Genomic DNA, 27,620 nt, shown 5'->3' on the forward strand with positions numbered 1-27,620 from the left:
TGCATTATGCTCAGAGGTCTCTAACTCTCCGAAACAAACACACCAGCTGATTTAAAGCAGGAAAAACACAGAATGAAGATGTTTCATGCCACAAATCTGTGTTTCATTTTCTTGCTCATTCTGAAGGAACAAAAACACAACTTCAATAGAGGTGATTATACACTAAAGAGAAAATACTTATTATGTAAGATTATCATGTTCTATTTCTGACAATATACCCCTAAATCCTACACATTGGATCTTTGGACAAAACGCACAAACAAAAAGTTTAAAAGTTTGGAGAGCATGTTTTATTTTTCAAATTTTGGGGTTTTCTTTCTTTTAGAACACTTAACTTTTATTATTTTACTGTCTTCCCCTTAATTTTTTAGGTAAGTTTTATAAACTTTTGGTGATTTTCTTTTTTCTCTCTCTCTTTTTTTCTTATTTTTTTTTTTTTTGGTGACTTTTAAAATTTTTGTCTTTTTTTGTTTATTTTTAACCTTTCTGTGATTTAATAAAAAACATTTTTGGGCATTTTTTATATTTTAATTTTGATTTTTTTTTTATTTTATCTTTAAAAAAGGCGCTTTTCTTTATCTTTAAAGCTTTTGGCGTTTCTCTTTCCGCTAAAAATGTATGCCTTTTTTTCTTTACAAATTTTTGGTGATTTTTTTTTTTTTTTTTATGAAAGCAAGCCTTCTAAAACAGCCACCCCTTCCTCTGATAAATAAATAACAGTCCCTTAGGCCTGGTCAGGGGGCTGAGATGCCGACGTACTGACGTGGCAGGTAACGTGATGACGTGTCATGTAGTGCCGCGCGTCCCTCCAGTAGCTCTGGTGCCTGTATGCTAGTTTGTGTATTTTCAGAAGAAATCGGTAAATTTCCGTCCTTTTGTCGGTGTAAACTGCACGAGACAGTCTAGAGAAGAGCCGAGACTCACCTGGTGTCATTCAACAGGACGATCGAACACAGGTAAGCACCAACAAGCTATGATCTGTCCGCTATGTTCAAACACAGCCGAATCCCGTATAGCAGTTTACAAAGTTAAACTCTACCTGCTCATCGGCAAATAAATACTCTCTATTGTCTTTACTGGAGATGACACATGAATCTTAAGGACGTTTTGTTCAGTTCGGCTCAGAAATATTTCGCCGGGTTTCCTAGTCCAGACCGGTTTAGCTAGCTAGTTAACATCGTTGTCCTCGGCGCGCTGTGCCGAACGGGAGGTTACCTGAGCGGCCCCAAACCACCACTCTGTCATTAAGCTGAATCTTTATTTGAATAGATGCTACTTGAGTAGTTTGCTTCATGCCGAATTAAAGAGTCAAACATAACAATTCGGAAATGTGCTCTGATCTGCGTTCTTTTAACTGAATATGTTACGATCACGCAATTTATTGCTAATTTAATAGATAGATTAACAGAAGTCTGGGGACGCCTTTACGTGGAGGACTGAAGCTGAATTTTAGTAAACAGGGAATACATGATGATGCAGCAGCTCCGTTTTACTTAGAGGTCTATTTTGACAGCTGAAATGTCAAGTTTTCCCTCATTGAACAGTTGAACCCGGTCTCGGTGATTGTGTGTGATGCAGGAGGAGGAGCAGGAGGAGGAGCAGGAGGAGGAGCAGAAGGAGCACGCTCTGCAGCAGCATGAATCTCGGATCTAAGAGTAAGAAGCGGGTGGTCCTGCCCAGCCGTCCCGAGCCCCCCACAGTGGACCAGATCCTGGAGGACATCGACAGAGCCCCTCCTAACGACCCGGTGTACAGCATCCTGGAGAAAACTGGACAAGGTGAGTCCAGAAAACACCTGCAGGGTCAGACCACAACAGCACAGATACACACTGAAAAAATAAAAATGAAATAAAAAAAATGAAATCAAGAATAAAGACATATATTATGAGAAATCAGTCACAATGTCAAGAAAAAGTTGTAATATTACCACCCCCCCCCCCCAACATTAAAAAATCCCTTTTAAATAATAATAAAATAATGTTCAAATAACTTTATGAGTAATAAACTCATAACTCATTACGTGTTCATAAATGTGGAAATTAAGTTGTCTCCTCACTGTTGTCTCCTGTTGTCTCCTGTTGTGTCCTCGCTGTTGTCTCCTGTTGTGTCCTTGCTGTTGTCTCCTGTTGTGTCCTCGCTGTTGTCTCCTGTTGTGTCCTCACTGTTGTCTCCTGTTGTCTCCTGTTGTCTCCTGTTGTCTCCTGTTGTGTCCTCGCTGGTTCTCCTGTCCTCCCTCAGACTCGTCTCGGCCGGTGGACAGCGAGGTGGACCGGCGGTTCCAGCAGTGCCGTGAGTACCTGGAGCTGAACGAGCAGCTGCAGGAGGCGCGCAGTCGGCTGCTGCGGCAGAGGGAGGAGCTTCGTGCGGCGGGGGAGCAGCTGCGGAGCGACGTGGCAGAGGTCAAAGGTCAAACACTCTAACTGTTGAGACGTTTCTTCTTCTGCGTCTCGGACTCTGACCGACTTTCCCGCTGCGGAGCGGCCGGCAGGTCTCACGTGCACAGGTGACCCCTGACCCCTGACCCCTGACCCCACAGCTGAAGTGTGTGTGTGGTGTGTCAGTGAGGTCAGGCTTATTATTATTACTATTTGTAGTTAACCATTTATCGAACAAAATATAGCCGAGAATGGTGTTGAAAAGATTTTCTCTCCTGTCATCAGTCAGTAAAAACTCCCAAAAATCTTCTAAAATGAGGGAAAGCAAAGTAACTCCTGAAACCTGGATTCACTTCAGACGCTTTTCTCAAGTATTTACACCTTTAAGATCAGACGTCTCTGAAAAATATGGAAGAAAAAGGTAATCGGCAACTTTGTTTTAAATGTTCCTGCAAACTGCAAAGTGTGAAAAAAGAAAACAATCACTTCATTCATTAAATTATTGACAGGTGACAAGAAAATGATCTAAAACGTAGATAAAAAATAAAAACTTAACTATAACCAAAAGGGAAAAATATCAAGAAAACTATATTTATAATTATGTATTTAAAATGAGTTTACAATAAAAAAATATTATCGCTTATATTTAAGATTTTATTTGATTAGCACTTTTTTGTGGCAAATTTTCGGTCATTTTCTTGCAACTTTTTACAATTTTCTTGCTAATTTTTGGGTTTTTTTTTTGTTAGGTTAGTCTTTGCCTTCTTTCCGTGTTTTTGAAAGAAACTGAGGCAGTTTGTTCAGTTTTCAAAGAGTTAAAGCCTCCTGGTGGTTTGAGAATGTGATCACAGTGAATAAACAGAAATGTTGAAGTTTTGATGAATTTCCTGATCAGATTCGTGTCGACGTGTTCAAACTGAACGTGAAGTCAGTTTTTCTTTTAAGTTCACCGAGTGTTTGTTCCGTGTTATTTCGGTTTTCCTTCTTATTTTCTGAACATGAAATCCTAAATATTCCAGATTACGCAGATGTTTAAACTCTCGCTGGTTTAGAGACGAGCAGAACTTTTTCTGCAGCTTTGAGTCTCAGTGAAGCTGCTGAAAATGGCTCCATCTGCTGGTAAAGAGCCGCCGTCACGGGTTTAACTGCAGGGTTCACTGCTCCCGTAGCTGATCATTAACACGTTTTTGTTATTTTTTTTTACGTTTTTGTGTGCTCCACCTCGAAAAGTGGCTTCATGTTCAGTCTGAACTCGTTTGTTATGAACATGGTGTCAGTGAACGTGTCACAGTTGAACCAAAATAAAACTCACCACGCTGATGACGTCATGTTTCCTGTAGATTTGTTTTGCGCCTGTTCATGAAAAACGTGAAAAAGTCGTAGGATTTGCAAAAAGTAATTTTTAGGCCTGATAAGGAAGACTAAATATCCCCTGAAAGTTTTAGAAGTCATTGAATTTTTTTCCCAAACCTGTAGAATAACACATGATGTGTTCAAGGACCGTCAGAAAGTTAATAATCAAAAGATATAAATGTATCATTTTTTGTAAGTGTCCTTGGGTTTGGACGGCATTTTTTTCTTTAAAAATCAACCAAAAACAAAACGTGCCCTTGTGTTTTCTTAAAAAATCATCAGTAAAATAAATACAAAATGACACCATTTAAAGCCGCATCCTCGTCCCCTAAAGCCAAAATAAAAAACACAAGTATTTAAAACGCCTCCCTTTTGAAAAAAATGGCCAAATGTCCTTCTTTAAACATTTGTTGGGATTTTTACAGAAAACTAATGTCCTTCTTCTCTGTTAAAACATTTGAATTAAAAAAAAAAAAAATCTTTAAAAGTCTTAAAAATTGCCCCAAAAAATTAATGAAAAAAAGGGAAAAACATGCCTCCAAAGGCCTCCCAGTGATTAAAAAACTATTTGACACCCCCCCTTTGCACCCCCTCATAAATTAACAAACAGTCCCTAAGTTATATTCAAATACTCCAAATACTCCCTTATAACCCTGTTATAAATGTATTAAAATATATATATATGTTTTAAAAAGCAGTTATATAATAATGAAAAAGTATCGATGGTCATTTCAGAGTATATTCGGTCTTTAAACTTTGCCTCAGAGTCCTGGAAAGTCCTGGAAGATGATTGTTAAAAATCTAGATGAAAGCTGTACGAAGGAGAGTCGACACGGCGGTTTCATGAAACACGTCACTTTTTTATTGGATGAAAACATTAATCATGACACACTTCTGTTGCGTCGCCTATTTCACATGAGGCCGTGACTCCTCTGTGGCGTCGTTCACGCACGACAGGCTGCGACTTCGCCGCCGCTGTGATCAGCTCGCCGCATAATCATGTCCATCAAACAAAAATGTTCATATCTGATGACGGATTAATTCACATTAATATTCTCGTTAATTTAACACCCAGAATGTTCAGATATTTTGGCCCTGTCTTGTCTTTAGGAATATTGGTATTTTTAAAATTCAATATTTTTCACATTCGTTAAAAAAAAAAATCTGTTTGCACGTCCTTCGTTTAACAAAATATTCGTCCACACAAGAGCACAAAAACGTCTGCAAACACTAAAAGCACAAAGCAGCTGACTCAGACACGGAAAAGTCACCAGCGAAAGTCAGGTCAGATCTGTTCTACACTCGTAGAAGCGGGATTTGGGCCATATTAAAAAGAGATTAAGATTTTAAAAAGAAAAGTTGTAATATTACAGAAATTAAGTAGTAATTTTGAGGGGAAAAATAATGATATTACGAGGATAAAATCTTAATTTAATTTTAAAAAATTAAAAGAATAAAGTTGTAATTTTGCAAGATTTTTTAATTTTTAATTTTTTTTTTAATATCACGTGATTAAACTTGATTTACAAGAAAAAAAAGTTACAGATCAAGGCCACAAAGTCAACAGGCATTAGTGTTTAAAATAAATAATTTTAAAAAAACCAACATTTTACGTAGATTATCCAACTTTTTTTATTTATGTGACAAAAAAATTTGGGCAAAATTGTCCCTGCCCCTCATCACCTATGACAGTTCATATCGTGTTTTTTTGTGTTGTTTTTTGGTTATGATAAAATTGATTTTAAATTGAATTCTAAATTGAATTCTTCATTAAAAAGCTTCAGTGATGCTCTGAAAATGTGAAAGTTTTCCTTTCATCGACAACAATCTGAATCTCACCAAATATCGGCCGCAGCAGACGCCTCCGCTCATCGGTGGACCGACGAACAATAATAACTTAAAGTTTAGTCGTACTTTAGACCGAATGCTGTAAACAAAACGTAACAAAACAAACTGCGGAGATGATGTCATCGTTTCCAAACGCTCCGTTATACTTTTTTTTACTCGGCGAACACAGTATCTGGAGTTTTGAAGAAAATCTGCACATTTAAAAGACGTTTTCAAAAATCAACATTTTAGCAACCTAAAACTCGGTTTGTGTGGACGTTTTTAAAAATACCAGTAAACACGTAAACAGGGCCTTGGTTTGTGAATTGGGAATCATTAACTGTAGAGCACAAAGAAAGACATTTAAAGCTGTAAATCTGCTTTCGTTCGGACATGAACTCGACTAAACCCGACTCGGCGTGAACGAGGCCGCCGACGAAGAGGGCGGACTAACTTCCCGGACCGTCTGATGGCTTTTAAACACGGAGACAAACTCCCCGTCCGTCTCGCTACCTTTCACCTCTTTTCATCCTGATTTTGCTTTTAGGGGCCGGTAAAATGTTTCTCCTCCTAAAATCTGAACTATCAAACACAAAAATCTTCTAAATCCAAATTCACGCCCTCAGCGCTGGGCTCAAATAAGATTTTGACTTTTCAAACCGATGTTCAGAAATCACCTCTGTGGTTGTATATCGCCATTTTTAAAGTAACAGAAGGTGTTTAATGAGGCTGATCACCAATATCTGGAACTGATAAGCATTTACAAAAACAATGAAAATATTTCGGTCAATAGTTAGTATTTGAAATATAACAAACTCCAACACAAAACTTTGTTTTAAAGCGCTTTTAACAAATGTTTAATCAAAACTAAAACTCTCAACATCATATACAGCGAGTCCCCTGCGACATTTTTTAAATAGTTAGGTGAAAATTTAAATAAATAAAATGAATAAATAAAAATATCTCCTTGAGGTTGTACAAAGTAAAAGTTCCTGCCATGCTGACACTTTCCTTGCACTTTTATAGTAGTTACTTTTTTTGTCGACCATTTAAATAAAATGCAGATACAGAGCTTTGGTGGTGCATGCTGTGCACTACTTACAATGAGTTTAACAAGAAGAAGAGCGCCTGTATTCACTGAAAAACATGAAAAAAGTCAGCACACTGTAGCTCTGACGTGCACTTTATTGATACATAAGGGGGCTGAGTTTGTCGATAAGCTGCACATAAAGGAGCTGCAGCGTGCAGACTTTTTCACGTTGTTGACTGCTTTTCTTTTTGTCTAGCACCTGCCTACACGGTTTTGGGGATTTCAAAATACTCTGGTATACTGTAATACTGTGATACCGCCCAAGCCTATTTTACACATAAAGAAAATAAGATGAAATTGAATGAATTAGCAGTTTTTTCCCCCAGCTGTCAGTGGAACTTTTGCACAAATTTTCTGCAGATTTTATTTTATTCTTTTCAAAAACGTTTTCGGAAACATACAACCACAGGCTTTGACGTGATTTCTGAACAAAATCTTCCACTCTTATTTGAACCCACATAAAACCGATGAGTGTTTGACAGAAGATCCAGTAGATTTCGACGGTGTGTCACTTGTTTATCTGAAAATGGCCAATAGATCTCCAAAGATTTGCATTCAGAAGCTACCTGGGCTTTTTCACTCAAAACATGCTTTGGAAATACATCAGGCTGGTAAATACAAAACCGTGTTTTTCTGAAGAAACAGCCCCTTGGCTCCGTTCAGCACTCTGCTGTCTGCGAGCACACATGGAGACTGATGGTACGACTACAGAGGAGATTCGTCGTCTTTTATATCCGACGACTTCTCCGCCTATCACTACTTTTACAGCAACACAGTTAAGCAGATATTAACACGTTATAAAGACTTCTGTGCGGACACGCGTCCATTGACTCGAAGCCCGACCGTCACTGAATCAAATCTTTTTTTGTTTCTCGACAGGAAATACTCAAACAGCAAACAGTGCCTGAATCTAGCAGCAAACACAGAGCGTCATCAGGTGAACCGCAGCATCGAGTTCATCCACGCTGACAGTTCATAGCATCGTAGGTGTGTGCGGCTCCTGAACACAGACGGCTGGCGCTGCTCTCGCCTGGCTTTAGAAAGCGTCTGAGCTCTGAGCCTCGTTGTCCTCTCTCGTCCACAATGTTAACAGGTGTGTATACAGTCAGTGAATATATTAGCATGCTGTCAGGGAGCAACACAGATTCTTTTGCCCACCAGGAAGCTTGGAAGATTTTTGTATATTCTGCATGTTATTTACAATACTGATTAAGACAACGAGTACAGGAGAGTTACTCACAATCAGCTGATAGTTTGGAAAAGGACGGGATTTGCTATATTTTCTGCAGCAGTGATGGAACTAGAGTCCAGTGGGTGTCGGGCTGAACGTTTGTGATAAATCGTACCCTCAAATTAATAATTTAAGAGTTCATTGTTCTTATTTCATTCCCACAGTCGGGAGATTATATATCATGCAAATCTGTAATGTTGTCTATAATAAGTGAGGTGGATGTTTTCTGTTTTCAGTCATTGTAGGAAATGTTGCAAATCACTGATTGGACTTTGAGGGAAGATTAAATGTAACCGATTAAATACCTTAAATCAGGGATACTCAACTTGCTGTGCTTTAGGACATTTGAACGATTTTAGGACATTCCTCTAATTTTAGGACATATCTTGGGTTTTAGGACTGTTTGGGATGTTTCTCGCAATTTAAGACATTTCAAGGATTTTTTTTAGGATGTTTCTCAGATTTTAGGATGTTTGCAGGATTTTAGGCCATTTCTTGGATTTTAGGATTTTTCTAGGATCTTAGGACGTTTCTTGAATTTTGGGACGTTCCTCTGATTTTAGGATGTTTCTAGGATTTTAAGACATTAGGGTCTTAGCAAGGACCTCTGTCGGGGGTGTGTGGGATCCTCCACAGGCACATTTTTTGATCAACAAGCCCTATCAGAGGCCAGCTTTGGCTGTAAGTTCAGTATGACTGCCTTAAATTGTCAGATATCCAATTATCTAAATATGCAAGAAACTGACATTTTTTTGTCCGTTTACTTTTTTCCACAATGAGCTTTTCAATTGTTATTTTTTAACATAAAATGTACTTTTATCACAATTTACATCAATTTCATAACGTCAAAATGATTTCTATAATTTTATCCATATCCCCAACTCCAAACCCTCAAATTAGTAGTTTATAAGTTCCCTCAAATTAATTTTTTGTGCACTCACAATACAACATTGTTTCAAACTAACTTATTTTTTTTATCAGTTAATCGTTTTTAAATTTTCATCTTGTTAACATATAGAAATCTCGGTCCAAGATCACAACATAATCTTGGTGTTTGTCTGTAGAGTGTTGAAAGATCAAGACAAATGGAATTAATGTGATTGAACTATTAGTTTGAAGAGAAGTTTTATCACAAATGTTGCCCCCAACCCTGTTGGCCTCTGCACGTATCGGGAAAGGCTAACAGTGTATCGTATTCAGTGAGTGGTGAGGCAAAGGCCCAAAGCGATGAAGTACTGTATGTAAAAAATACTTTACATGTTAGTGTGTTTGCGTCCTTTGTGTGAGTCTGTCAACAGTCTGCCGCAGTTTGTACCTCTTCAGGTTAAAAGTCCAGCTGAGTAATCCTTCAAAAGTTTGCATAATATTGTTCATTTATCGAGTCAGTCCAGGAGACCGATGATGATTTATGTGCTGAAATCATTGTCTTCATGTTTTCACTACATTTCTACCAGGCAATGATTATTCTACAAATACAAAAAAAGTACAAAATGATGCACTTCCGTTTAATGTTTTCTCTGAAGTGCATCTCTAAAAGTTATTGATGATCAGTTCTGTCTCAATGCATACATCCAATCCTGTATGAATGGTAGATGGAAGCTGTAATCAATTGTTCAAGAAAGAAAGAGAAAAACTTGAATGCAGTATATGGGGAAAGTAAAGGGTCAGTACCCGAGGTAAAGGGCCAGCACACTCCCACTCCGTCCACCTGAGTGCTGAGGTTCATTCAGGAACACAGTAGAGTCATTAATGTCGTCCACTAATCCACTTAACGTCCTATGACTCACTCTTTTCCCCTGGCTTCTCATCGATTGTGTCTGCTTGGCTCTGTGTGTCTTGCGGGCAGCAGGAAATAGGGCTGGGGGTGTAGTTAAATGGAGTGATTCGGGCAGCCTTGCTGGGGGATCCTTGACGGAAATGGACGACTCCACCCACATGGTTGTCTGATGTTCCTGTGGAGACGGTGCTGTGGCTCCTCAGGGAGGCGTCTGAATCTCCATCGTGAAGGTTAGTCCCAGAGGCGGCGCTGATCTTTCTGAGGAGTGCTAATCGCGCCACTTCCTCTGAGATCACTGGAGCCGTTTCGACCGCTGGGGAAGTGCTCGAGTTGGTCTTGTTGTTCGGAAAGTCTTCTGTCTGGACTGTTGCATCACTCGTCTTGCGAGAGGCAAGTAGAATAGTTGGCAGTTTTCCTGGAAGAGCTGGTAGCTTTGGCTTTTCCCCATCAGGAGAAGGCACCAGAGGTAGTGCATTGGCTGGCAGAGTGCTTTTCAAGATCTGAGGTACGTCTTCATCCCTGATCCTCCTCCAGGTGACTCTGTCATTCAGCCGGGATGCAGATCTCTGCCCTTTCTTTTTAGTGTCGTCCTCGCTTTTCGCTCTTCCACTCGAATCAGATGATGATGAACGGAGGGAAGAGCGGCTGGTCACTCGGCTCAGTATGTTAATGCTTGGTGATGAGGCGTGACGTTTAAAGGTATCTTTGTCTTGTTGCTGCCTGGCTCCGGAGACTCTGCCTGGGCCGTTTCGCTGAGCAACCCTGCAGGGGCTTTCAGAGCTGGTCCTCCTGGCTGGGCGCCTTGCAGATAGGTCCCTTTCACTGGAGGTTGCTCTAGAGAGGGTCGTAGACTGCTTTTGAAGGCCTTGGTCTGGCCTCTGGACTTGCTGTGCTTGTCTTGGAGCTTTTACTTGGACCCTTCTTGGGGTTTGCACAGCTGCCTTTAGTTCCTGACAGCGTGAGGAGCAAAGGAAGACAGCCGAAGCTCCAGGAACTGCTCTGCGGGGGGATCCATTTTGAGATCCAGGCATGTTGCGTGCAGAGCCATCACGTCTCAGTGCGGTCTGTGATTCCTTAATGAAAGTCAGCTGTCTCAAGAATCCATTGCGCTCAGACTCACCGCCACTTGAATGGACAGAAGTCATCCTGACCAGTTCATATCGATTGCCAGGGGCCACCCTTTTCCCATTGACCTGATTGGTTTGTTTGGTGCTTGCTTGGTTAGTTACCAGAGGTGACAGAGGTCTGGGTTTGACTGAATTTTGCATGAAAGGGATTCGAACCGGTGACTTTTGGGTTTTGGGTGGTGGGGATTTTTCATTTTGATTCACAACAGGGGAACGTCCCTTTCTTTCAGGGGGGCTACTAGCTGGCGGGCTACTCGCTGGTGAGGCAGTCTTCTTCTGGACGGATTTATATGTCTGAATTGGGGATGTTATCTTCTTCTGGGACTGTTTAGATGGTGTAGAACTTTGTGAGGATCCAGAGGATGAACTTTTTGGTATCCTTGGAGGTGGAGTAGAGCTCCTCTTTGGCAAAGACAGTTCAATGTCCTGGGGGCGACCTAATCGGTGAAGGCTCTTTGATCTATGCTGAGCGAGGTTTGGGTTCTTTGGAGCATCTGTCTTGGTTGGTGCTTTTCTGGGAGGAGGTCTTTGTGATGGCGCAGTCTCTTTTTTCGGTGTATAGATCACTGTCCTGCCTCTGAAAACGACTGGTAAATTTGGAACGGGCTTGCGCTGTGCAAAGTCGAGGGGTTTATTTGCCTTTTTGTCTTTCGCAAACTTCCTTTCTTTGGGTGTAAAGCTGGATGTCGACATGAATGACAGGACTGATTCAGTCTCTTCGGAGGATGGCTCCTGAGACTTTGATGCCTGCAGCCCAGTGACAACACAGTTGGCACCTTCTTGTATGGCTCTCCATTCAACACTGTTGAGGTCTGAATCTTTATCCCATGCTGTATCATCACTATCCATTTCTTCATCCATGTTCCACCCATCGGACGTCTTTTGTTTTTGGGTATTTTCTGCTTTCTTCTTCCTTGCAGCGAGTTTCCTCCTCTGCTTGGGCATGGCAGATGTTATGCATTTCTGAAGGAGGTCATCCTCCGAATCCATGCTGACAGAGCTTGGCGAGCTTGGCTCTTCGTACTGACTGTGAATGTTCATTGGCTTCGTCTGTTTCATCATATTCAGTGTTTTGTTGTGTCTGTTTTTGTACCATATTTGCTGGGCTTTTGATTTATGATCCTCAAACTCGGCGTCACTCAGTGAGCTAAGCGAGGAGCTGAGGGAGTAACATGCCAGAGATTCATCCTTAATCAGATTCTGTTTTATCCGGTGAAATCCTCTGGGCTTTGCTTGGGAATTATCAATCCTGCCAATATTTGTCATGCTCCGGGATAAAGTATTCCTACTTGCTTCCCTGATCTGTTTCCTGCTTGTCCGTTTCATTCCGTCATCTTTTTCATTTTCATCACCATAGAAGCTGTTACTGTCCTCTGAAGAATGTGTCATTTGACGAAAGATTGTTTTCCCTTTTTGTGACCCCACATTAAGGTTACCTTCTGTGTTCTGCTTTATGACGGGCAGTTCCAGTTTCCTGACCAGGCCTTGACCTTGCCTTTTCTTCTGTTGGTTGGGAGACTGATCACGATTTCTTTGGTTTGCCACTCTGTCCGTGACCTCTTTGCTCTGCATCAGCACCCTCTGAGTGGGAATGATGTGTTTGGTTGTTCGGTTCATTTGTACCTCAGGTGGGCAGTTCATCCTGTTGGGTTTGTGGAAGTGTGAGAATATCCTCAAGTCTTCAATCCTCTTTGCCTCATCGTCGAGAACTTCCTGTTTGTTTATGCCTTTAGCTGTGCAGTCTTTCGCCCCCCTGTCCTTCACCGGATACTGAAGTGTTTCGTCACTTAGCGATGTTGTGCTGGAGAAGTTGACAGGTGTACCCTCCGCAGAATCTGTGAAGGATGAATCATCACATTTCGAATCCTTTTGTGGGATGACAATTCTCCTCCCAGGACACATTTGGGTTTTGCCATTTGGAAGCATCATGTACACGGGAAGATGTATTGGTTTTCGGATCTGGGAATTAAGAATATGTGGAGGGATGGTGGTCATCAGGGAAGGTCTTACTTTTCTGAACTTGGAGGGCATTGCTGAGTTGATGCATTCCTTTAAGATTTCAATGTCATCGTCTGAGTTGCCCTCGCTGTATCTCTCACCATGGTCGAATCCTTGCTCATCCTCGTCAGGGAAAGGAAGATTTTTGTCTTTTTGCTGAAGTAGGGGGGTTAATTTCAGCTCCACATCTTTTTGTATGTAGTGTTCGTGAAGAGGAAGAGCACTTAGGCTCGAAGCGCAGGAGAAGTTCTCAGTGGGCTTTTCCACAGTGAAGTAGATCATTGTGTCCAGGTCAGGGGGAAGGTTAAACCTCTCTTTGCAGTCTGCAATCTCCATGAACTTTCGCAGGCTGCTTTCCCACTGACCTGCAATTCCTGTGGTTTGCGTCTCTGGTCCATTTGACTCAACACAGCATGGGGTTTTACTCCGACTTGGAGGCATGGTTTGCCCTGGACTGTCAGGGAGATCACTTGGGCTTATTGTTCCATCAATCATCTCACTGCATGGATCACTTTGGATTGAGCTGGCAATAGATGGTGACTCAAAGCTGCCCAATGAACTGACTGAGCTACAGCGACTCATCACCAGGGGCGTCTCATGGATGTAGTTCTCAGATGAACTCGATGGAGATCTGTCTTCAAGTATGGCTGGTGAAGCCCCTCTGAGGAACACCTTTTCCCTTTTGGCAGGACCAGGAATCTCAATGGGATTGGTCTCTTTGCTGGGGAAGGTTTTTGAGTCAGTCATCAGCAGCTGGCTGTCACTCAGATCCTCCAAAGTTTCATCTTCTTCGGCCCTCTTTACCACTTCTCCATCCTCCACTTCAATTATTTCTAATGAAGAGTCGCTCTCCAGCTCGTTCTCACTTTGTCCGTCCAGCGCTCCATCACCAGAAGAGAGGGAGGACAGTGAACTGCAGCGGGAGAAGCAAATTGGGGTGTTCTCCACCGAGTATTTCTGGACCGTCTCCATCTGCCCAATGGTTGGGCTTCTAGTGGAAGTCATTGGAGAAAATTTTGTAATACTGCCCCCAGTCATCACAGTAGGTACCCACGCTTGCCTCCTCATCGCTTGGGCAGCGTGGACATTGATTGCTGTCTTTGCAACACCAAATTTAGCCACACTCTGAATGAGTGGGACCTGTTGATAAGAGGGGGACAGTTTAATTGAGGTCATGCTGACATCAGAGGAGACTTTAGTCGATGCGCTAACAGGCGTTTGCACAGGTTGATCCTGGTTCTTTTCTGCGTCTGTGTTGCTCAGCTCTAGATTTCTCACATCTTTGTTGTCCACAGAATCTCTTTCGGGAATATCTTGCTGGTTAGTCTCATTCAGGACAGCAGGTCCAACATTAAGGTAGTCCTGATGAGCCACTTTGAGATCGAGCTGGTTGGGTCGTTGTTGCATCATTAGAGCTGTTGGAGCAGGTCGCACCTGGTCTTTGCTGCCGCAGTATCCATCACTGGTGCTCCCGCTGTTTAGGCTGTCTGTCGACACACTTGTATGGGCAGTTTTGAGGCGCAAGAGTGCATGGGCTCGACTGAGGCGTTCTCTGTGGGCCAAGCTGCTTGTATCGGAGAGACGGCAGGGGGAACATGATTTCGCTCGGGCTTCGTTGAGTTCATCCAGTCCGTAAGGCCAGTCTGCCAGGTGGTCCTCAGAGCTGAGGCTAAAACTGTCTTCCGAGGACGTGTGCATGGTGATGTCCTCCACTAACCTGTCGATCTTGGCAACGGTGTTGGTGATCTTTTTGGCTAACTTCTCTGCAGCGGCGGACACCACATCGTCAGGAGGTGCATGCCTCTTCTCGACCGTCTGAGGCATGTCTATGTCTCTCTCAGGCTCACTATCCCTCTTACGTGGTTGGTTTTGCAGGAAGTTAGAGTTGGTGAGGAACATGGACAGCATCGAGAAGCTCCCAGTGTCGAGGCTACTGGAGACATTGGGTGCCTCGTCATCATCAAAACAACCAGAATCGGATGCATAATCCTTTGCCAGACTCTCAATGTGCCGGAGTGGCTTGTTGAGGGTCAGGTGCTTAGGGCTCTGTTTCTCAAGGGTGTCAAAAGTCTCTGCTAAGTGTTTGGCGTCCAGCTCCGCCTCCAGAGCCTTCTGTTTTCTCATGTAGAGTGAAGGCATGCAGGAGCCAGGGGATACGACAGCAGCGTCCTTGTATTTCAGGGGTCGATTGGTGAGGAGGTTCCTTAAAGCTGCAGCGCTGCCCATGGCTATCATCTTGTGCTTGGAGTGGATGAGGTTGCGCAGCATGCTAACTGCCCCGAGGTCCCAAAGCAGCTCCTGGTCTTTGGGACTTCGGGCAGAAAGGTTCCAGAGAGTCCCGCAGGCGTTGCTGACTATAGTCAGGCTGTGGGAGCGCAGGTGCTGCAGCAGAGTTTGGAGGCAGTTGTGGTCCCTGAGGATTTGCCTGTGAGGTAAGAAAGCAACAGACATTTTTAATACATTACATAATACTTTTATTACATCCAGCTGAAGCAAATCAATGCTGTTTAAATTTTTTGTTAACCCTTTAACACCTGGATCGTCATTAGTTTTCTTCTGCTATGTTCAGGCGCCTTTTACAAGCGTCTAAACCTCTGAAATCTAAGAAAATTGGTTTGATTATTTTTTTTTTATATATATTAAGTCAATAAGCAACTTGGAAAGAAATTTCCCACAACTTGCAAAAAACAATGGTAAAAGATGATAAGAAAATCACCTGTAAATTACTGGAGGGGCATTATATGATATTAATAAAAAAAATTAGAGAAAAATGTCCAGAAATTTTTATTCATAAATCTAATCATTATATATTCATTCAACAAAATAAAACATTTTATGTATTGCTTTTCTTTTCTGTAGCCTTTCAGGTAATTTTCTTGTATCTTTATATGAATTCCCCACTAATATTTTGGCCATTTGTGTCAGTGGTGTTCCATGTTTTATGCCATTTTACTACCAATCTATCACTACAATTTTTCTAAACAAGCAATAGCTTTTTTAAAAATGTATTTCTTATATCATTTGGTGTGTTTTTTCCTTCCTTCCAAACATCTATTGGTTTCCATTAATTATAATCATTAATGCTACATAAACGGTATCTCAACTGAGTTCTCTGCAATGCTGTATGAAAATGAATGGAGGCCAGTGGGGTAATGTAAGGTAAGAAAACAATCTAAATATGGTTGTGATCTGATATGCAGTAATAGATAATTGGTAATAAATGGTCAAAAACATAGAAAAATACATGTTTGATAAAGTTTAAAGCTCCAGAAAAAAATATTTGTAATTTTTAATATTTGACGTTTGTTTAGTTATATTACAGTATATGTTTGGGTTTCAGAAACTGACCTGTAGTCTTCACGTGTGGCGACCAGACTTGACACGTTTCGAAGGATTCCTCCCCCACTCTCAATGATGGCAAGCGAGTTTGTTTGACATCGGTATGTCAGTGTGCTGACCAGGAAGCCCAGAGCCCCGTCCACTGAACAGATCGCCACCTTGTTGTCGATGCTGTGAGCAGACAGATTCCACAGAGCACTCAGGAGACTCTTCAAAGTTGACTCCTGGAAAACCAGATGAAAAGAAAAAGAAAAATTAAACACATGGAAAAAAACCTAACACTCATTAGACCTGGATGAAAAAATCATTGAGAAAGAAGTCTCGCTGGATTTTCTTTTTGCAGGTAAGACTGAAATTTTGTAAAATGTTAAAATGAAAGCCATAATGTAACATTAATAATGTTGAGTAGTATAATGAAAACATAAAAAAGTCAAAGTGTAGTATAGTATAGTATGTCATTAAAAATAAAAAGTTAGAAAAGTTGAAAAAAGGGCCAAAACACCAAAATGAAAAAAGATGCAGTATGACAAAAAAGAGCAATATTTGGCATGTACCAAAAACAGCTGGAAACTAAAATTAAACAACATAAAATACCCTTCCAAGACATGCCATAGCATAGGAAGTTGCGAGTAGGGCCAAAAACACCATAATTTGCAATGTCAAAAAAAAGAACAAAAATAGGGCTATAGGGCTATAAAAAGGCTATAGTATGGCAAAAATGTCAAAATATGACATGTCCCAAAAACAGCTGAAAACTACATTAAAACTCATTAAACAGTCTGTAAACACATGCCCTTACAAAGAAAGTTGTAAAAAGGGCCAAAAACACCATAATTTTACATTTAAATAGCCTGTTGAGACATGCCATTGTAAAAAAAGCTACAAAACGGGCCAAAAACACAATAATTTGGCATGTTGAAAAAATGAGCGAAGATGCAAGGCTATAGTATGGCAAAAATGGCAAAATATAACTTGTCCCAAAAACAGCTGAAAATGACATAAAAACTCATTAAATACCTGTCGAGACATGCCATTGCAAAGAAAGTTGTAAAAAGGGCCAAAAACACCATAATTTGGCATGTCCAAAAAATGGCCGAAGATGCAAGGCTATAGTATGGCAAAAATGTCAAAATATGACATGTCCCAAAAACAGCTGAAAACTACATTAAAACTCATTAAATAGAATGTCGAGACATGTCATTGCAAAGAAAGTTGTAAAAAGGGACCTAAAAAATAATTTGGCATGTCAAAAAAATGACTGAAGATGCAAGGCTATAGTATGGCAAAAATGTCAATATATGACATGTCCCAAAAACAGCTGAAAACCACTTTAAAGCAAATTAAATAGCCTCTCGAGACATGCCATTGCAAAGAAAGTTGCAATTAGGGCCAAAAACACCATAATTTGAGATGTTGAAGAAATGACCGAAGATGCAAGGCTATAGTATGGGAAACATGTGAAAATATGACATGTCACAAAAACAGCTGAAATCCACTTTAAAACACATTAAAAAAGTTGTCGAGACATGTCATTGCAAAGAAAGTTGCAATTAGGGCCCAAAACACCATAATTTGGCATGTCCAAAAAAATGACCGAAGATGCAAGGCTATAGTATGGCAAAAATGTCAAAATATGACATGTCCCAAAAACAGCTGAAAACGACAATAAAACTCATTAAATAGCCTGTCAACACATGGCATTGCAAAGAAAGTTGTAAAAAGGGCCAAAAACACCATAATTTGGCATGTCCAAAAAATGACCGAAGATGCAAGGCTATAGTATGGCAAAAATGTCAAAATATGACATGTCCCAAAAACAGCTGAAAACTACATTAAAACTCATTAAATAGAATGTCGAGACATGTCATTGCAAAGAAAGTTGTAAAAAGGACCTAAAACGCACATAATTTGGCATGTCAAAAAAATGACTGAAGATGCAAGGCTATAGTATGGCAAAAAATGTCAAAATATGACATGTCCCAAAAACAGCTGAAAACCACTTAAAACAAATTAAATAGCCTGTCGAGACATGCCATTGCAAAGAAAGTTGCAAAAAGGGCCAAAAACACCATAATTTGGCATGTCCAAAAAATGACCGAAGATGCAAGGCTATAGTATGGGAAAAATGTGAAAATATGACATGTCCCAAAAAAGCTGCTGAAATCCACTTTAAAAAACACATTAAAAAACCTGTCGAGACATGTCATTGCAAAGAAAGTTTGCAATTAGGGCCAAAAACACCATAATTTGGCATGTCCAAAAAATGACCGAAGATGCAAGGCTATAGTATGGCAAAAATGTCAAAATATGACATGTCCCAAAAACAGCTGAAAACGACAATAAAACTCATTAAATAGCCTGTCAAGACATGCCATTGCAAAGAAAGTTGTAAAAAGGGCCAAAAACACCATAATTTGGCATGTCCAAAAAATGACCGAAGATGCAAGGCTATAGTATGGCAAAAAATGTCAAAATATGACATGTCCCAAAAACAGCTGAAAACTACATTAAAACTCATTAAATAGCCTGTCGAGACATGTCATTGCAAAGAAAGTTGTAAAAAAAGGACCTAAAACGCCATTATTTGGCATGTCCAAAAAATGACCGAAGATGCAAGGCTATAGTATGGCAAAAATGTCAAAATATGACATGTCCCAAAAACAGCTGAAAACTACATTAAAACTCATCATTAAATAGCCTGTCGAGACATGCCATTGCAAAGAAAGTTGTAAAAAGGGCCAAAAACACAATAATTTGGCATGTCCAAAAAATGACCCAAAATGCAAGGCTATAGTATGGCAAAAATGTCAAAAATGACATGTCCCAAAAACAGCTGAAAACCACTTTAAAACAAATTAAATAGCCTGTCGAGACATGCCATTGCAAAGAAAGTTGCAATTAGGGCCAAAAACACCATAAATTTGGATGTTGAAAAAATGACCGAAGATGCAAGGCTATAGTATGGGAAAAATGTCAAAATATGACATGTCACAAAAACAGCTGAAAACCACTTTAAAACACATTAAAAAAGTTGTCGAGACATGCCATTGCAAAGAAAGTTGCAATTAGGGCCAAAAACACCATAATTTGGCATGTCCAAAAAATGACCGAAGATGCAAGGCTATAGTATGGCAAAAATGTCAAAATATGACATGTCCCAAAAACAGCTGAAAACGACAATAAAAACTCATTAAATAGCCTGTCAGACATGCCATTGCAAAGAAAGTTGTAAAAAGGGCCAAAAACACCATAATTTGGCATGTCCAAAAAATGACCGAAGATGCAAGGCTATAGTATGGCAAAAATGTCAAAATATGACATGTCCCAAAAACAGCTGAAAACAATAAAAACTCATTAAAACCTGTCGAGACATGCCATTGCAAAGAAAGTTGTAAAAAGGGCCAAAAACACCATAATTTGGCATGTCCAAAAAATGACCGAAGATGCAAGGCTATAGTATGGAAAAAATGTCAAAATATGACATGTCCCAAAAACAGCTGAAAACCACTTTAAAACATTAAATAGCCTGTCGAGACATGCCATTGCAAAGAAAGTTGTAAAAAGGGCCAAAAACGCCATAATTTGGCATGTCAAAAAAAATGACTGAAGATGCAAGGCTATAGTATGACAAAAATGTCAAAATATAACATGTCCCAAAAACAGCTGAAAATGACAATAAAACTCATTAAATAGCCTGTCGAGACATGCCATTGCAAAGAAAGTTGTAAAAAGGGCCAAAAACGCCATAATTTGGCATGTCCAAAAAATGACCGAAGATGCAAGCAAGGCTATAGTATGGCAAAAAATGTCAAAATATGACATGTCCCAAAAACAGCTGAAAACCACATTAAAACCCATTAAATAGCCTGTCGAGACATGCCATTGCAAAGAAAGTTGTAAAAAGGGCCAAAAACACCATAATTTGGCATGTCCAAAAAATGACCGAAGATGCAAGGCTTATAGTATGGCAAAAATGTCAAAATATGACATGTCGCAAAAACAGCTGAAAACCATATTGAAACTCATTAAATAGCCTGTCGAGACATGCCATTGCAAAGAAAATTGTAAAAAGGACCAAAAACGCCATAATTTGGCATGTCCAAAAAAATGACCGAAGATGCAAGGCTATAGTATGGAAAAAATGTCAAAATATGACATGTCCCAAAAACAGCTGAAAACCACTTTAAAACCATTAAATAGCCTGTCGAGACATGCCATTGCAAAGAAAGTTGTAAAAAGGACCTAAAACGCAATAATTTGGCATGTCCAAAAAAAATGACCGAAGATGCAAGGCTATAGTATGGCAAAAATGTCAAAATATGACATGTCCCAAAAACAGCTGAAAACCACATTAAAAACTCATTAAATAGCCTGTCGAGACATGCCATTGCAAAGAAAGTTGCAATTAGGGCCAAAAACACCATAATTTGGAATGTCCAAAAAATGACCGAAGATGCAAGGCTATAGTATGGCAAAAATGTCAAAATATGACATGTCCCAAAAACAGCTGAAAACGACAATAAAACTCATTAAATAGCCTGTCGAGACATGCCATTGCAAAGAAAGTTGTAAAAAGGGCCAAAAAAACCACCATATTTGGCATGTCCAAAAAATGACCGAAGATGCAAGGCTATAGTATGGCAAAAATGTCAAAATATGACATGTCACAAAAACAGCTGAAAACCACTTGGAAACACATTAAATAGCTGTCAAGACATGCCATTGCAAAGAAAATTGTAAAAAGGCCAAAAACGCCATAATTTGGCATGTCCAAAAAATGACCGAAAGATGCAAGGCTATAGTATGGCAAAAATGTCAAAATATGACATTGTCCCAAAAACAGCTGAAAACCACATTAAAACTCATTAAATAGCCTGTCGAGACATGCCATTGCAAAGAAAGTTGTAAAAAGGGCCAAAAAACGCCATAATTTGGCATGTCCAAAAAATGACCGAAGATGCAAGGCTATAGTATGGCAAAAATGTCAAAATATGACATGTCCCAAAAAAACAGCTGAAAACCACATTAAACTCATTAAATAGCCTGTCGAGACATGCCATTGCAAAGAAAATTGTAAAAAGGACCAAAAACGCCATAATTTGGCATGTCCAAAAAATGACCGAAGATGCAAGGCTATAGTATGGCAAAAAATGTCAAAATATGACATGTCCCAAAAACAGCTGAAAACCACTTTAAAAACCCATTAAATAGCCTGTCGAGACATGCCATTGCAAAGAAAGTTGTTAAAAGGACCAAAAACGCTATAATTTGGCATGTCCAAAAAAATGACCGAAGATGCAAGGCTATAGTATGGCAAAAATGTCAAAATATGACATGTCCCAAAAACAGCTGAAAACACATTAAAACTCATTAAATAGCCTGTCGAGACATGCCATTGCAAAGAAAGTTGTAAAAAAGGGCCAAAAACACCATAATTTGGCATGTCCAAAAAATGACCGAAGATGCAAGGCTATAGTATGGCAAAAATGTCAAAATATGACATGTGACAAAAAAAGCTGAAAACCACTTTAAAACACATTAAAATAGCCTGTCGAGACATGCCATTGCAAAGAAAGTTGTAAAAAGGACCAAAAACGCCATAATTTGGCATGTCCAAAAAATGACCGAAGATGCAAGGCTATAGTATGGAAAAAATGTCAAAAATGACATGTCAGAAAAAACAGCTGAAAACGACATTAAAACAAATTAAATAGCCTGTCGAGACATGCCATTGCAAAGAAAGTTGCAATTAGGGCCAAAAACACCATAATTTGGCATGTCCAAAAAAAAATGACCGAAGATGCAAGGCTATAGTATGGCAAAAATGTCAAAATATGACATGTCCCAAAAACAGCTGAAAACGACAATAAAACTCATTAAATAGCCTGTCGAGACATGCCATTGCAAAGAAAGTTGTAAAAAGGGCCAAAAACACCATAATTTTGCATGTCCAAAAAATGACCGAAGATGCAAGGCTATAGTATGGCAAAAATGTCAAAATATGACATGTCAAAAAACAGCTGAAAACCACATTAAAACACATTAAATAGCCTGTCGAGACATGCCATTGCAAAGAAAGTTGCAAAAAGAGCCAAAAACACCATAATTTGGCATGTCCAAAAAATGACCGAAGATGCAAGGCTATAGTATGGCAAAAATGTCAAAATATGACATGTCCCAAAAACAGCTGAAAACCACATTAAAACTCATTAAATAGCCTGTGAACACATGCCATTGCAAAGAAAGTTGCAAAAAAGGCCAAAAACACCATAATTTGGCATGTCCAAAAAATGACCGAAGATGCAAGGCTATAGTATGGCAAAAATGTCAAAATATGACATGTCCCAAAAACAGCTGAAAACCACTCCATTAAAACAAATTAAATAGCCTGTTGAAACACGCCATTGCAAAGAAAGTTGTAAAAGGGACCAAAAACACCATAATTTGGCATGTCCAAAAAATGACCGAAGATGCAAGGCTATAGTATGGCAAAAATGTCAAAATATGACATGTCCCAAAAACAGCTGAAAACGACAATTAAAACTCATTAAATAGCCTGTCAACACATGCATTTTGCAAAGAAAGTTGTAAAAAGGGCCAAAAACACCATAATTTGGCATGTCCAAAAAATGGCCGAAGATGCAAGGCTATAGTATGGCAAAAATGTCAAAATATGACATGTCCCAAAAACAGCTGAAAACATTAAAAACTCATTAAATAGCCTGTTGAGACATGCCATTGCAAAGAAAGTTGTAAAAAGGGCCAAAAACACGCCATAATTTGGCATGTCCAAAAAATGACCGAAGATGCAAGGCTATAGTATGGCAAAAATGTCAAAATATGACATGTCACAAAAAGCTGAAAAACCACTTGGAAACATTAAATAGCCTGTCAAGACATGCCATTGCAAAGAAAATTGTAAAAAGGGCCAAAAACGCCATAATTTGGCATGTCAAAAAAATGACTGAAGATGCAAGGCTATAGTATGGACAAAAATGTCAAAATATAACATGTCCCAAAAACAGCTGAAAATGACATAAAAAACACATTAAATAGTCTGTGAACACACATGCCATTGCAAAGAAAGTTGTAAAAAAGGGCCAAAAACGCCATAATTTGGCATGTCCAAAAATGACCGAAGATGCAAGGCTATAGTATGGCAAAAATGTCAAAATATGACATGTCCCAAAAACAGCTGAAAACTACATTAAAACTCATTGAATAGCCTGTCGAGACATGCCATTGCAAGAAAGTTGTAAAAAGGGCCAAAAACGCCATATAATTTGGCATGTCCAAAAAATGACCGAAGATGCAAGGCTATAGTATGGCAAAAATGTCAAAATATGACATGTCACAAAAAGACTGAAAACCACTTGGAAACACATTAAATAGCCTGTCAAGACATGCCATTGCAAAGAAAATTGTAAAAAGGACCAAAAACGCCATAATTTGGCATGTCCAAAAAATGACCGAAGATGCAAGGCTATAGTATGGCAAAAATGTCAAAATATGACATGTCCCAAAAAACAGCTGAAAACCACATTGAAAACTCATTAAATAGCCTGTCAAGACATGCCATTGCAAAGAAAGTTGTAAAAAGGGCCAAAAACGCCACAAATTTGGCATGTCCAAAAAATGACTGAAGATGCAAGGCTATAGTATGGCAAAAATGTCAAAATATGACATGTTACAAAAAACAGCTGAAAACCACTTTAAAACACATTAAATAGCCTGTCGAGACATGCCATTGCAAAGAAAGTTGTAAAAAGGACCAAAAACACCATAATTTGGCATGTCCAAAAAAATGACCGAAGATGCAAGGCTATAGTATGGCAAAAAATGTCAAAATATGACATGTCCCAAAAACAGCTGAAAACTACATTAAAACTCATTAAATAGCCTGTTGAGACATGCCATTGCAAAGAAAGTTGTTAAAAGGGCCAAAAACACCATAATTTGGCATGTCCAAAAAATGACCGAAGATGCAAGGCTATAGTATGGCAAAAATGTCAAAATATGACATGTTACAAAAACAGCTGAAAACCACAATAAAACTCATTAAATAGCCTGTCGAGACATACCATTGCAAAGAAAGTTGTAAAAAGGGCCAAAACACCATAATTTTGCATGTCCAAAAAATGACCGAAGATGCAAGGCTATAGTATGGCAAAAATGTCAAAATATGACATGACATGTCCCAAAAAGAGCTGAAAACCACTTTAAAACACATTAAATAGCCTGTCGAGACATGCCATTGCAAAGAAAGTTGCAATTAGAGCCAAAAAACACCATAATTTGGCATGTCAAAAAAATGACCGAAGATGCAAGGCTATAGTATGGCAAAAATGTCAAAATATGACATGTCCCAAAAACAGCTGAAAACTACATTAAAACTCATTAAATAGTCTGTCGAACACATGCCCCTTGCAAAGAAAGTTGTAAAAAGGGCCAAAAACACCATAATTTGGCATGTCCAAAAAATGACCGAAGATGCAAGGCTATAGTATGGCAAAAATGTCAAAATATGACATGTCCCAAAAACAGCTGAAAACTCCATTAAAACAAAAATAAAATAGCCTGTTGAAACACGCCATTGCAAAGAAAGTTGTAAAAGGCGACCCCTGGGGTCAAAAATCTCCTGCATGCTTGTGTTCTGTCTCCTTCCCTCTGTTTATGTGGATGTGTGCAAGTGCCGTAGTTGGGTGTCCCAGAGGGCGTGGCTGCTGCAAATATGGCTCCTCGGTACAGCTTTTCAAGAATGAGGAAAACAGCTCTTCGCTTCCTTCGTCCTCCACTTCCAACCCAGCCAGCTGGAAATAGTGTGTTTCTGCAATTCGCGATTGGTGTTCAATCATTGCCTTTTGTCTTTGTATTGTGTTTACTGAAAATTTATGGTGCTTAACAAATACTCCTTTCGGTTAATTATTAGCAGTTTCAGAGTTTTCTTGAACAATAACACAGAGTGAGTAACCAATTATTCTTTTATTGAAAAATTCCCCTGTTTTCAGTTAGGAATTTAGGGTAGGAGGAAACTGTCTCTTGTTTATTTGTTTTCAGGTAAGTTAAGGGACTGAGGTGTGTTTTGTGTTGTCTTTCTTTGTGCTCATGTCTGAGTAAATAAACTGATCATTTTGCCTTTCTAAACTTCAGAGGCTTGTTTTCCTTGGGACAGAGACAGTGGGAAAGCACCTTCATGTTGTATATAGACATGCCATTGGGACATAAAGTTGCAAGGACCAAAAACGCCATAGTTTGGCATGTCCAAAAAATTCCAAAAAATGACCGAAGATGCAAGGCTATAGTATGGCGAAAATGTCAAAATGTGACATGTCAGAAGAAGAGCTGAAAACCACTTTAAAATACATTAAATAGCCTGTCGAGACATGCCATTCAACATAAGTTGTACAAAGGGCCAAAAACGCCATAATTTGGCATGACCAAAAAATGACTGAAGATGCAAGGCTATAGTATGGAAAAAATGTCAAAATATGACATGTTCCACAAAGAACTGAAAACCACTTTAAAACACATTAAATAACCTGTCAAGACATGCCATTGCAAAGAAAGTTGTAAATATGGCCAAAAATACCAAAATTTGGCATGTCCAAAAAATGACCGAAGATGCAAGGCTATAGTATGGCAAAAATGTCAAAATATGACGTTACAAAAAGAGCTGAAAACCACTTGAAAACACATTAAATAGCTGGTCAAGACATGCCATTGCAAAGAAAGTTGTAAAAAGGGCAAAAAACACCATTTTTTGGCATGTCCAAAAAATGACCAAAGATGCAAGGCTATAGTATAGCGAAAATGTCAAAATATGACGTCACAAAAAGAGCTGAAAACCACTTGAAAACACATTAAATAGCTGGTCAAGACATGCCATTGCAAAGAAAGTTGCAATTAGGGCCAAAAACAACATAATTTGGTGTGTCCAAAAATGACCGAAGATGCAAGGCTATAGTATGGAAAAAATGTCAAAAATGACATGTCACAAAAACAGCTGAAAACCACCATTAAACACATTAAATAGCTGGTCAAGACATGCCATTGCAAAGAAAGTTGCAATTAGGGCCAAAAACACCATAATTTGGCATGTCCAAAAAATGACCGAAGATGCAAGGCTATAGTATGGCAAAAATGTCAAAATATGACATGTCACAAAAAGAGCTGAAAACGACATTAAAACTCCTTAAATAGCCTGTGAACACATGGCATTGTAAAGAAAGCTGTAAAAAGGGCCAAAAACGCCATCATTTAGCATGTCCAAAAAATGACAGAAGATGCAAGGCAATAGTATGGGAAAAATGTCAAAATATGACATGTCACAAAAAGAGCTGAAAACCACTTGAAAACACATTAAATAGCTGGTCAAGACATGCCATTGCAAAGAAAGTTGCAATTAGGGCCAAAAACACCATAATTTGGCACGTCCAAAAAATGACCGAAGATGCAAGGCTATAGTATGGCGAAAATGTCAAAATATGACATGTCACAAAAAAAGCTGAAATCCACTTTAAAACACATTAAATAGCCTGTCGAGACATGCCATTGCAAAGAAAGTTGTTAAAAGGACGAAAAACGCTATAATTTGATACTTCAAAAAATTGACCGAAGATGCAAGGCTATAGTATGGCGAAAATGTCAAAATATGACATATCCCAAAAACAGCTGAAAACGACATTAAAACTCATTAAATAGCCTGTCGAGACATGCCATTGCAAAGAAAATTGTAAATACGGCCAAAAACACCATTATTTGGCATGTCCAAAAATGACCGAAGATGCAAGGCTATAGTATGGCAAAAATGTCAAAATATGACATGTCCCAAAAACAGCTGAAAACCACTCAAAATAGTATGTCGAGATACTTCATAGTATAAAATGTTCATAATATAGCTTGTCGAAAAAATGACCTCTGTGTTTTTTTCCTCCTGTGACTTTTTGGATAAGAAGTCCGCATTTTGATCTCTAGACTGCTGACTCTAAAGATGGCTTCTATCTTTTTGTGCAAAACCACACATCTATTTTTGATTGCTTGTAATTAATAAATCGTTTTCTTTGCTGATTTTCCTGTCCCTCTGTTCATTTCAAAGCCAAGAAGTGTGTCGCATGTCGTCCAAAATATCACCCAAAGGTCTCACTAGAGCATGTCGTCCAAGATTGCAACAGAAAGTCATAATCCTGTGGGTTGGATTGTTTGGCCCTACCTTGGTGGCTTGCAGGGCGCAGGTCATCAGCGCGGACACACAGCCGATGTCTCGGAGGACTCTCTTGCTGCTGATGTCGGCCCTCCAGGACAGATTCCTCAGGATGCTGGACACCACCTGATGGAGCTCCTCGCTGTCCGAGGCCAGCTGGGCCACCAGCGCCTGCAGACAGCTCTTCTTCGAGCACAGAGTGGCCTGAAAGGGAGGGAGGAGGAGGTCAAACAGACAGATCAGAGCATGTTTGAGGAATGAATCAGCACGTCTTCAAATGAATCTGTGTGCAGCTGTCAGTCA

At 39.5% G+C, this 27,620-nt stretch overlaps 2 protein-coding genes across 2 annotated transcripts in view; one reads left to right on the forward strand and one right to left on the reverse strand.

Moving 5' to 3' along the window:
- Positions 1-768: 768 nt before the first annotated feature.
- Positions 769-2,881, forward strand: c3h19orf25 (chromosome 3 C19orf25 homolog). Its single transcript, XM_042483798.1, has 3 exons — positions 769-956; positions 1,579-1,778; positions 2,239-2,881. Exons 2-3 carry the CDS (start codon positions 1,637-1,639, stop codon positions 2,418-2,420), a joined length of 324 nt encoding a protein of 107 aa, XP_042339732.1. The 5' UTR covers positions 769-956; positions 1,579-1,636; the 3' UTR covers positions 2,421-2,881.
- Positions 2,882-8,334: 5,453 nt separating this feature from the next.
- Positions 8,335-27,620, reverse strand: part of apc2 (APC regulator of WNT signaling pathway 2) — a 56,544-nt gene continuing 37,258 nt past the window's right edge. Inside the window, exons 12-14 of the mRNA XM_042483799.1 lie at positions 27,327-27,521; positions 16,127-16,341; positions 8,335-15,203 (exon numbers count right to left, since the gene is read on the reverse strand). Of these exons, the coding sequence (XP_042339733.1) occupies positions 9,653-15,203; positions 16,127-16,341; positions 27,327-27,521 (5,961 nt within the window). The 3' untranslated portion in view covers positions 8,335-9,652. The remainder of the gene's footprint in view (positions 15,204-16,126; positions 16,342-27,326; positions 27,522-27,620) is intronic.

The sequence above is a fragment of the Plectropomus leopardus genome, chromosome 3 (assembly GCF_008729295.1).
Source record: "Plectropomus leopardus isolate mb chromosome 3, YSFRI_Pleo_2.0, whole genome shotgun sequence".
Taxonomy (NCBI): domain Eukaryota; kingdom Metazoa; phylum Chordata; class Actinopteri; order Perciformes; family Serranidae; genus Plectropomus; species Plectropomus leopardus.

Coding starts and splice junctions, on each gene's coding strand:
- c3h19orf25 (XM_042483798.1), top strand. CDS start 1,637: ATGAATCTCGGATCTAAGAGTAAGAAGCGGGTGGTCCTGCCCAGCCGT. Junction 1,779..2,238: donor CCTGGAGAAAACTGGACAAG/GTGAGTCCAGAA, acceptor GTCCTCCCTCAG/ACTCGTCTCGGCCGGTGGAC.